This window comes from Temnothorax americanus, unplaced genomic scaffold (assembly GCF_048541705.1).
Source record: "Temnothorax americanus isolate GAGA-0224 unplaced genomic scaffold, ASM4854170v1 Scaffold8, whole genome shotgun sequence".
In the NCBI taxonomy this organism is placed as follows: domain Eukaryota; kingdom Metazoa; phylum Arthropoda; class Insecta; order Hymenoptera; family Formicidae; genus Temnothorax; species Temnothorax americanus.
Genome location: NW_027509802.1, coordinates 6,041,347 through 6,053,790, shown reverse-complemented (window position 1 = coordinate 6,053,790; position 12,444 = coordinate 6,041,347). Strand labels below are relative to the sequence as shown.

Sequence of the window (12,444 nt, the reverse complement as noted above, 5' to 3'; positions counted from 1 at the left end):
TCGACCCTGAGTGGGCTCCCACCGATGGAGCTTCTCGCCGAGAAGCACGCCTACGTCTTTTGGCGTACGCGGAAGCTCCAAAGGAGGGGAGTCCCAATGACGGACAGGGTCCGCGCGGCTGTACGCAGTGAGGCCGCGACGACCCTCTTCGCCAAATGGCGAACGTACCTCGAGGATTTGAGATTATCTGGCAGGAGGGTCGTCGAAGCCGTCCGGCCGTGCCTGGAAGACTGGGCCTCCAGGCGGGAACGCGGTTTAATATTTCATATGACACAGGTGTTCACCGGGCACGGTTGCTTCGGTGAGTACCTGTGTCGTATAGGGCGGGAAAGCACTACGCAGTGCCACCATTGCGGAGAAGACATGGACTCGGCGCAACACACGCTGGCACATTGTCCAGCGTGGGCGGAAGAGCGCCGAGTCCTTCGTACCAACGTTGGCCAGAATCTCTTCCTCCCGGCCATAGTAGCAGCGATGGTCGAGGAGAAGAATTGGCGCGCCATGGCTGCGTCTGTAGCGCAGTCATGAGCGCCAAAAAGGCGGCAGATCGGATCCGACGCGGAGAAGTTGCCGCGCCGGATCCAGCCGATGACACGCATGGCGGAGGGACCTTCGTCCGGCCACCGGGACCACCTTCCCGCCGGCGATACCGACGGAGGCCTCCAGACCCCCTCCGCGCTCCCATAATGACGCGGGGGAATATGATAATAAGGGGGGGGGAGGAGAAATATCATCCCTCCTTAATAATTAATAAACCCTCCCCTGCTCTCCCTCCTTTTTCCTGTGAGAGGGGAGGGGGGAATAGAAGCACAGAGGAAAAGCTCCCTCGGGTGAAGGGAACGCAACCCGACACCCGGGGGCAGACAAAATCGCTTACCTGATGGCGGACATGTCGCTGAGAGTAGTCCGCGGGAGGGAGAGAATGGTGAGTCTAGCTCAAGCCCTCTCTCTCTCTCTCTCTCTCTCTCTCGCGGACGGTGGGGGTCGGGGTCCAAGTTGGAAAATCTCGGACCCCGATCCAGCCTCCACCAAACAACGAGAAAATGCGGCGTGGAGGGTGGTGGCCACTCCCCGCCACAAACAAATTACCCTTAAAGGGAGCCCCCTGGGAATCTTTGACTTCCGGGGGCGGGACTGAAACGCAGTCAGCGCTGGGCGGCGGGTGTCCTGGAAGTTATGACTAAGTTCGTTCCCGGGGCACCCGCCACAACGCCAGAGAGGGCCACTCGCGGGGGTTTTAGTGGGTAGGTTGTGCGTGTCGCACATTGCGGCACGCGTAGAATCCCACACTTCCCTCGCCCCCTCTTCGGGGTGAGGGGGTCTTTTCCTTCGGGGCTACTGGGTAAACCAGACTTTTAACGGGTCTGGGATCCCCAGTAGTTGAAGATTTCCCCCGCGTACAAAAAAAAGGCCAAAATTCATATATAAGCATATAAGATCGCTTCTTATATAAACTTTATAATGTCTTATATAAACATTGCTCAATTTTTGCACCAATTTATCATTAGACAGCGCTGCGCAGACCTTGCGCGTATTTTGTCGCTAATGTATCATCAGATAGTGCTGCACAGATTTTGCTCGGTTTTTTTCGCCAATTTATCGTCAGAGTGCTCGACGCAAATCTTACTCGGGTTTTGCCGCCAATTTGCTGTTTGGTTATATGAGTATATTTGCCCGTATATTGCCGCCAAAGTGTCGTCAGGCAGCGCTACACAGATTTTGCTCGATTTTTGCCGCCAATTTATTGTTAGAGTGCTCAACGCAAATGCTCGTTTTTTGTTGCCAATTTGCTGTCTGGTTACATGGCCACATTTGCTTGTATTTTGTTGGCAATTTGCTATCTAATTATGTCAGCAGATTTTGAAACATATTTGCTAGCATTTTGTCGATATTATTTGTTAAATCAAATTCTGTATAAAATGTGTATCCTATCTTTTTGTCAACAACATTTGTAACAAGATTTTACAAAATCTGTTTTCGACAGACTTGGCTATCTGGGACAATGTGAAATATCTTGCCATTATTTAAACAGTCCGTATGTATCACAATGTATTAAACATGCTTTAGAAGTTGTGAGAAAATCTAATTTATAAATATTTGCCATAAACCTCAATTTGCCGGAAAATTAATAAAAATATTAAACAGTCATCAGTGTCAATTTTCTCGCATCATTACTAACTCTTATCAATAAAATATTCAATGTCAATGTTAACTCTCATTCACGATTCGTACACCCTCCAGTTGATTATTCTTATTTATGTCATCCTTATATATTTGGATTGTCTCACGCTTGCCTTTGGCCAGAAAATTGGATACAATGTCGCACGAAATATATAATTTTACTATAACAGACCATAAACACGATCCTCCATTTTGTTTGCGATGGTTGAAAAATAGTATGGAAGTATGGAAGTGCCAAATAGATACCATTCTAAAATACAGATAAACGACGATTAGTTTTGTGATGCGAGAAACTGTGGGAAAATTCCTTTCTCTCTAATTTAAATATATCACTTATCACTTATCACTTATCACTTATCAATATATCACTTATCAATATCTAATATTTATATATATTATATACCCACTTTCTAGATACTGAAATGGAGAATCCGTTTTATAAATGTTAGAAATTGAATCATCAACTTTTCGTATCCATAATTCTGACCTATGTACGTCATCAAGATAGCCAAAAACATGGTAGCAAAGTTCCAATATATGGACTTCCATGACACGGAAGGCAATGACTAAAAGAAGAAAGCATATTAGTTTTTCCAGTTTTGCTATTAAAAGAGATCTATCTGATCTATTGACTATTATTATAAGAGGCGATAGATTACAGAGATAAATAATTTGATTAATGTGATAAATTGATATAAATATTCGGTTAATTAACAGCGAAGAAATGCGAGAGAAACTCACGGAAATGCCAGCGCTATTTCAAAGAGATCTGCAGATTATGATTAGTCGGAATCCTCACAGACTTATATGAGAAATACACCAGATAAGGCTACTGATAAGGCCCAACACGTGGAAAATACATGGCCAATTGCCTAATTGCCAATTGGCCAATAAACTGTTCAATGGCATTGAACTATGTGCCTATTGATGGGAAGAGAAAAACATACAAGAAAATGTGATTAATGATCGTTATTAGAGGTGTCCAATCCATCTCATGCTCTTTTCCTTTTTATCACCAAAAAAAGCTTGTGAGAGTAAATGGTTAAAAAAGAAGATGTAAATTCAAAAAATTGAAAAAATTCACAGTTTATAATCTACAAATCTCGCCGCAGCAAGAAGCGCGCGCACAGTAGCGACTCGATGCAGACTCGAAATGCTCCAGAAACAGAGAGGAAGATTTTTGTGCGGCAAACTAGCTCTCAACTTGATTGGTATACGCAATAAATCGTCTACATAAAAAAAGAAGAAATCGTATTGAATGAGCTTACCGGCATAGACAAAAGCACCTATCCTGCTCTGTTCGTTAGGCGGTATGCGGTATCCACTTCATCACCATGCAGTGCGTGCGTGCAAGGTACAATAAGACCCTCTGCAAGAGGGATTGATCCATTCCTAGGGAGAAGAGAAAACACCCGTGGAATCAAAAAACGTTCATACCCAAACGGATCAGTAATCCTTAATGTAAGAAATCTGTCTTTGCGAATACATAGACTCTTATTTTATTAATCAAAGTTTTTCAAGACAATGCATATTGTAAGAAACAAGAACTAAAATAAAAGGCAAATAATAATGGCTTTGTAATTATAAATATGTATGTTTTGTTATCAAATTTTTTCAATGGTAATTCCTAAACTTTATACTTACGAACGAATAAAAGTTGTTTGCAAGTAGCAAAGTATGTAGTTGGACAACAGCGATCCCGAAACATCACACATTCTTATCTCCGCTCGCTCTTCTCAAGTCTCAATCAAACTATTATATTATTGTATCATAAAGGTAAGGATAAGGGATTTTCGAGATGCTGCTTACCTCTCCTAAATCTTGAATGAAACGAACGATTACCAGTGGCCAGTACGCGGACAATAAAATTAGCACTTCAAAAAGCGAATTAATCAGAATGCCGATTCTGAAGATTTTACAAAAATTTGATAATTTTATTTTTAATAAAGATAAAATACTTTACATCGATATATTTACCTAACAATAAATAATATATATTGATGCGAACAGGGACACACAAATATTGTACGAATTTATTTGAAATCAGTTTTAGGACTGCATATTTTAGAATAGAAAAGCTTCTACTACTTTCTACTGCCTTTGGAATCGTTAAATCGTATATTTTATAAAAATGTTTTTTAGGGAAGATGTTACAGGATTATTTGTTAAAAAAAAGTCTCATCGTACTCTACAAAGAATGCATCCACCATTTGTTTGATTGCTTTAAAAATATACTAATAATAATAAATAATATATTGATGCATATTAAATAATAAATAATATAATTGAGGCAAATGTGTGGATACACGCTGTGCAATACGATATTTATTTAAACTGCTTAAAAAGATCTTTAATGTATAACTCGCATTGCTTTTAGTCATATATTATGCAATCGCTATAAAAATCTAAATATATGTAAGCTTGTAAGTTATCAAGCTTGGCCTTGTCGCCGCTGGTCGACTCGTGCGTGAGAGTTAGTATGTAACAAGACTCCGAGCTGAGAGCATTGATGTTATCGTACGGAGGTAGATAAAGGCTCGCTATCGGCAATTGTATTGATTCAGGTTAGTTTTAAGTTTACTCGTTTACTGTAATATTTCAGGCTTTCGCTAATGTGTACACATCATTAATATTACAGTTGATTACTGCATCTTGCGTGCTGATTCTTAAACCGAACCTTCACTCCATTTAAGTTCTTTACAAGGTGGCTTACAAATCAATAAAATGGAGAATAAAACAAAGTTTTATTTTGTCTCGGAGGCTGGTGCAGATACGAGAAGCACCGTAGTTAAAGTGAAAAGAATTCAGCTGCTTGGTCAAGAGGAAAGTTTTTTGTTCCCAGCAGATAAGCAGACTAGTGCTCAACATAAACAGCTTTTTGAAATTCCAATTGTGAAAAATGTCGTTAAAAGCTTAAAGGTTCGCAATAAATTTCGCAATGTTGTACTGACTCTATCTAAGGAACTTGAGAATATTTATCTGGACACGGAAGGGAATGTTGTGTTGCATGACGAATATCTGGAAAAGGTCACCTCAGAGCAAGAGTCAAATGTAAACAGAGAGTCAGCAGTAACATTTGAAAGGAAAACAAGCTCTCTGATAAAGGATATAGTGATCAAAAAATTCAACGGTGAAAATACAAATGCGAGTGTTTGGATTAATTTATTTGGGCAGGAATGTAACAGAGTGAGGATTGCCCAAAATAAATACGCTGAAGTATTAAGATTGTTTTTAGAGAAATCTGCATTAGATTGGTATAATGTATTTGTCAAACAGAACTCCTTGCTAAATTGGGAGGCGTGGAATAACGCCTTTATTGATACCTTCTCTGCACAGTCCTGGACAGATATAACGTATGCTTATAACTTTAAGTTTTATAATGGCTCGCTATTAGAATATGCGTTAAAGAAAAGAAGATTATTGTTAGAAGCGGATGATAGCTTGTCTATAAACACACAAATTAACATGATTGTAATTAGCTTACCAAATTTTATCCAAAATAAGTTAGATAGAAAATCTATTATAAATATAGAAAATTTAATGTCAAAATTAAAACAATTTGGTAAAATTAACGAATCGAAAAATGATAATGTAAACAAAAGAACTCTAAATGAAAAAAGACCATGTAGCATTTGTGATAAGTTAGGTTTCAAAAATAGATTTCATTCAGAAAGTGCATGCCGTAATAAAGATAGGCAAATTAAAAATTTAAAAAACGAAAATATCAAGGTTACAAATAATAATGAAATACAGGAAGTAGTAGCAAGTCATGAGGAGACAAAAAACGAATAGTCCTCCCACTTATTAAAATTAAGATTTTTGCAAATGGTTGCCCAGCAACTGGCTTATATGACTCCGGCGCGATCCAATGTTTCTCTAGTTAGTAGTACATTTTTGAAAATGATAAAAGAAATATTAAACAAATAATAGGTGGGAGAGATACCATTAAAGGTGTAGCAGGAACGGCGAAAACGGAGGGGATAGTAACAATACGTATTAAAATTTGTAACTTTGAAGAGGATTTTTAGTTTTTCATTGTTAAGGAAGGCATTGATTGTGAATTTCTATTAGGATTAGACTCAATAAAAAAATTCAAGCTCTGTCAGGATGAAAATTTGATTATATCACAGAAACAAGAAAAAAAATTTAGATAAGCAAAATAACATTAATGAAATAAGTACTAATAGAATGGAGAATATTATAAAAAAAAAGAAATAATCTTTGCCAAATCAAAGTTTGATATAGGAACAGTAAAGGATTATGAAGCCACAGTGAAACTGACAGAAAATAGATATATTTCAAAGAAACCTTATAGATGCTCATTTCAAGATAAATTAGAAATTGAGAAACAAGTAGAAGATTTGTTAAATGCAGGTTTAATAAAGGAGTCAAGCAGTCCTTATGCAGCTCCTGTAACCATGGTTTTCAAAAGAGAAGAAAGAAAAAGATCACGCTTGTGTATTGATTTTAAAGAGCTCAACAAAATAGTAGTGCCAGAAAGTCAGCTCTTTCCAAGGATAGATGATCTTACTATACGCGCCAAAAATTGTAAGTTCTTTTCAAAATTGGATGTGAATTTGGCGTTTTGGTCGATTCCGGTGCGTGCAAAGGATAGATGGCTTTTGTGACGCATCACGGACACTGGCAGTGGAAATGTTTACCCTTTGGTTTGAAGTCTGCTCCTGCTAGTTTTCAAAGAGTTTTAGCAGGTGTGATAAGAAAAAACAAGTTAGATGCTTACACAGTAAATTATATAGACGATATATTGGTGTTCTCTAAGACTTACGAAGAGCATGTATACCATGTAGAGCAAGTACTGCAAGCACTATATGAACAAGGTTTTAAATTGAATAAAAATAAATGTAAGTTCGCCCAAGAAAGGATAACATATTTAGGACACGAAATTGGAAGCAATAGGATTAAACCAATAAATGATAATTTAGTGGCCATTAAGAAGTTTCCCACACCCAAAACAAAAACACAAGTTGGACAATTTTTAGGTAAGATTAATTTTTATTTGAAGTTTATACCAAATCATGTTGTCTTACTCTACTGGATCCTTTGAGAAATTTGTTAAGAAACAAGGTATCTTTCGATTGGTCTGAAGAGTGTAGGAACAGTTTTAATTCGACAAAAGAATATTTGTGTACAGTTCCTGCTTTGGCAATTTTTGATCCAGAGGCGCAAATATATATATATATTTTTTTTATCCGCCTTATACACAAGGCGAACTAAAACAACTTTTATAATATGCACTTATTTCCTCGAGAAACATTTGAAATTAATCGTTTGCCAAGAGAAAGAAAAAACTTTAGGCGTATATCACCAAAATAATAGAAAAGAATATTTTAATAAAAATTTAATGATTATTCTATTTAAAAAAAACGAGCATTAATTATAGTTTTACTTTAACATTAAAGGTACATTTAATACAATTCAATCACCGATTATATGATAAGGCGTTAATATTATATTGCAACTTGTGCGTTCGCGTAAAAGAGTCACGGCGGTCTCGCGCTGCGCGTGTACTTGGCGCGAAACACTATATACCGTGTCTCTTGATCATAGTAAAATATTATCACGGAAGATACTTATATATAAATCATTTGTTCGTTCCTTTGATTCATTTAATCAATAATTTTCAAATCCGTTTCGTTTAAATGATCGTATAAAATGGTGATAGTAGGCTCCTCCATTTCTCGGAATTTTTCGATGAGTCGATCATATCTTGCCACGTGTTTCGTCTGGATTGTCGACGGTAACATTGTCACAGCTATAAAACAGGAATCCGTATTACCAGCTTCAATAAGGCCTTCTATGACACTAAGTTTGACTTCTTCCAAGTCGGAATGTTTATATACGCGGCTTAGAAAGTATTTGAGAACCTCGGCCATAAACAAAACTAATAACGACGAGAAGACATCGGTTAATTCGTGCAACTGTTGACCGAGTCTTAGGCCAAAGGAAGTCTTGGTCGATATGCATTCTTGTAACTTCTTCGCGTACACCAATAGCAAATAAGATCTTGCTTCCTGCCTAGGTGATAAGACAGATAAAAATATTGTTTGCATATTATCGATGATCTTTGGGTTAATAGACTTATTGAGGCAAGACTTATCAACGTAGCTAACAATGAAATCATCCACAAATAAACGCACAGCTTTGTTGATTGGATGGAAGCGTAATTTTTTAGGATGTGGCACGTTCCAATAAGTGGTCACTGCGTTGTGAAAGACATCGGCAAATACTCTGATGCGTGTTGCATGTTTATCCTTATCTTCTGATAAAATATACGCTATCGTAAATCGTCTCGCTGCCTCGGACACATTAGTATCAATGTGGAATAAAAATCTTCGAAGTATTATCTCAGAAAATTCTTCGGGTAGCAGGTTGAAAACGGATGCAGTGATCGTTGCCAAGTAATTGACAATGTATTTGTTTTTCTTTTGGACATCTAGTCCTTGAAAATTGTCTATTGTTTCAAGCCATAGCTCGAGGTATTTCGCGATGTATTCATTGGGGATCTCAGGAAATAACTCTATTTCCGAAAGCAAATCTTCATCCTTAAGATTCAACGTCGACATAGCTTGACAATATAGGGACCAAGTTTCGGGACTTGGCTTTGTAAGGAAGAAATTCTGGAAAGCCTTGAACAAAACTTGTCGTACTGAATGATGATTTTCGATCACCCATGTTTCCTGTAGAAAATCTGTAAGTTCATGCATCGAAGCTACTAAATACATCAGCCTAATCCCATGTTTTCGCGTGCTCACGCGCATACTCATTAACTTTTGTGTGATTGATATCACTTTCGGCAAAGAAGTCCGCCTACTTACGTTTGTTAGTGTCATTAGAGCTATTGATAAGTAATCTCCTTCGCACAATCTAACTACGAGATCGAGAGGTACTGGTGGATTGGAAAGTCTCATGCTCAATGGTAAATTCCGCACGATTTTGTAATTATCTTTGGCATTCGGATCACTAGTATCTATCGTTGTTTCCGTAGGTGTGAGACGATCAATTAGTTTTGTCACCACATCACCATGAAGTAGAATGGCCAAGATAACTACACTAGACGATATTTCATCTGTATTTTTATCGTAGATATAATTCATGCAACGATCAGCAAATTTAATGGGTAAGTCTTTATACCAACGCGTGGCTTTGACGAAGCGTTGTACACGTTTAATATGGCAGTTCTTCATGCAGTCAGCTAAATATTTTTCCCAATTCTTCAGTATATTTTGTAAATCTTGATTCAATAAAGCAAGCGCCGCGCCTGATGTTACATTTGCGATGTTTTCTGGGAACCAATTACGGTACAGTTCTGACTCATTCTTCTGCAATATGTCTTTTACATTCCAGGTATCTTCTTCGGAACGTATTGCTTCGCGAATAGCATCCATTAGCCAAGGATAATCTTTAATTGTCATTTCTTTTATCTTGATGCGCGATTTTTTACATCTATCGTTGAAATCATATATCGCTGCAACATAGCTGCAAAGGTTGTGTATTTTTTCATCAAGCTTTTTGAAAGACCTTTTTTGAATGGCATTTGCAAAAGTTACGAGGCATTGTCTCTCATATTGTGGATATTCTTCGAGTATGTTGAAGTTTACGTACCATCGATTATCTCCTAGAAGCATGTTAATCAACTCCTCAATTGGCATATTGTGTATAAGTTTGAAATGTATTATAGCTGAGAGTATTTCTTTCGGTGCGAATTCATTTTTTACATAATATAATCGGACAATGTCCAGTACAAGAGAGATCTGCTTTTCGCTTAAATGCGGTACATCGTATATTTGCAAGAGTTCATCGAACACTCGTTCGAATAGCCAAGAGTTTTCGTTTTTATGTCTATTTAAGAAATATGTCAAAGTATTGGACAACGCATCGTCATCCTCATTAACCTTACAAACGTAAATCATTTGTAAAATAAGGCAAACTCTATTTGATTCACTTGCAGTTTTATTTATTTTTTCCTTGATAACCGGTATAGTTTCGTTAACAGGTAAATAACAAATCCAAGCTCTCTTGTAATCCATCGTATATTCATAATGAATCTCCTCTGATAATAAGTTCTGCTTTTCGATGTTGATTTTAGCATGTTTGATTCGCTCCTCTGCAGATAATAATTGTAATAAAGCAGGCGTTACGTTTTTCGTCTCGTCGAGAAGATCAGCATGATATTTATTTTTGTAGGATTTACAAAGCAAATCGTATTTTTTATCACGTGGGTAATGCTTTAAGTAATCGAGCACGCTATCTGTATTGAAGGAAGAAATTTCTGCGGGCAACAGATCTGGAAATATGTTTTCCATTAAATCCTCGTTGATCTTTTTGGGTGGTAAGATGCGGATGTATAAAAGCGGTTTTTTTATCAAATATTTATGAGCTTTTTTCAAAAATATTTTGGCACACGTGTTACTTAAAACAATATTCGGCGGATCTGTCTCATGTATCTCGCACAGTACTACGAAAGCTTCCAGTCGCTTCTTTATTAATTTAGGCAGGAAAGACTTATATCTATCGATGCCGATCGCGAAAGGAGTACGCTCAGTCGCGTTTAGTTCGCGGGGTTTCAATAATTTGAGAAAACGCACTACAAAATCCGGATTTGTGCGGAAGATCTTTTTAGCAATTTCTACTGGCAGCACGAGTTCCTTCTCTATGATTGTTTTATAAGCAAAAGCTTCATTGCAAGCTGTGATCAACGGATAAGCGATTTGAATACCGTAAATAGATGACACTGCTGTGAACATTTGTTGCGCGAAAATTGGATCCTTGCCAGATAATCGATGTGCGAGTGTAAGCACAATACGTGTCCTTGTATTCACGGAAACGTAGGGGAAGAGACGTTCGCAGAAATATGAAACGTCGACGATCTTCTTGTGGCTGCCATCGAAGAACCAGGAAGCCTTAAAAGCCCGATTTATTATCGTCGAATCTTCACACTTGAGCGCCGACGTTATATCCTCGTGCATCTTCTTTTTGACAGAAGTTTCTACGCGCAGTATAGGCAGCAATTCTGGTGGAAATCGTTCAAGATTTTCGCTGGTCTGGTGTAAAGTCAATCTTCCGATCCAACTCAATTTTTCATCAGCGGTATCACCCGGTATCTTTTGAATCGCCCGTAGATAAGGCATCTGTAAGTCGCGAGATATCTCGTAGTCCATCGTGACGTTTAAAGATAAATAAGCAAAAACAAAACGAAAATATTCTATATGTATATATTCTTTAAGTAGCGTATGTAAGTAATAAGTCTTTGCTTTTATCTTCTTACGTTATCAGATGAAATTGTCATTATTGTTGCTCGAGCGAATCCAAACCACGATCTTGTTGATTTTGTTCGATCAGCCGAAAGTCAAATGTGGTATGAGATCGATGCTCAGGCGAACGCCTCGAAAAATTTTTCTGTGGAGAATGCAACGCAGCTACCGCGAATTTGCAGTTCCGGAATACACGATCCGATGCGAGAAACAAGAACGAGGCAAAATGCGTGACAGAAAACGAAAGGCCGCTTTTCGTCAGCCGCACAAAGGCAGTTTTGCCTTCGGCCGTAAAATACGTGCATATATGGTACGTATAATTCGATATTGTCCGTACGCAACTAATCGCAAACGTCACTCACACTCACTTAACTGATTATCGCTCGTAATCTCACATATGTTCCGACCGCAATCGACGTAATTTAAGTTAAAATTCCAATGTCAAATTTCAATCAATTGCACAACGTTTCGTAAAGGTCTCTTCTGCGAACTTCGCACCGCGGCCCGTGTTTCCTCTAATTTACTCACTCCGAATGGATGATTCACGAAGTAATCGATTGGCAATGTGTTCGAATTTGTTATAGGACTGTACTCAGCCGTGCTGTACCCTGTAGAACGTAAAGACGGCGAAGGAGCGACGAGCGACTAGACGAGATAGCTCCCTGATGCCCTGATCTGATGAGAGACGCATGCGCCTTGTGTTTCAACATATGCGGCGTGGAATGCTCATCGTGTTAAACTCAGCGATGCATCATTCTCAGGACTGTACTATAAAAGTTAGTTGCCCCATTGTTTTAAACTTGCTTTTTTTATTTATTTTTACATATTATACGATGATAAAGATGGAAAAGATGGTGAAGTAAAATGTCTCAGTTAAATTAGAATAAATATATTTTTCTAAAGAAATTATTAATTATTGAGAATAGAAATAATGAGTTATTCTAAAAAAAAACTTCGACTACTTTAAATCACTTTCTCCACTTTAAATTTA

General features: G+C 38.0%; 1 protein-coding gene across 2 annotated transcripts in view; it reads right to left on the bottom strand.

Moving 5' to 3' along the window:
- LOC143907154 (uncharacterized) overlaps window positions 1-11,607 on the bottom strand; it is a 28,199-nt gene extending 16,592 nt beyond the window's left edge. Inside the window, exons 1-4 of one of the 2 annotated variants that reach the window (XR_013259748.1) lie at window positions 3,826-11,360; window positions 3,450-3,573; window positions 2,923-3,102; window positions 2,589-2,747 (exon numbers count right to left, since the gene is read on the bottom strand). Coding sequence is in view for 1 of the 2 variants with exons in the window: in XM_077423707.1 (XP_077279833.1) it covers window positions 7,809-11,330; window positions 11,468-11,488 (3,543 nt within the window). In the remaining variant the exon portion in view is untranslated. Of the gene's footprint in view, window positions 1-2,588; window positions 2,748-2,922; window positions 3,103-3,449; window positions 3,574-3,825; window positions 11,361-11,467 lie in introns of those variants that run through there. The other variant, XM_077423707.1, reaches the window with a different exon arrangement.
- Window positions 11,608-12,444: the final 837 nt, after the last annotated feature.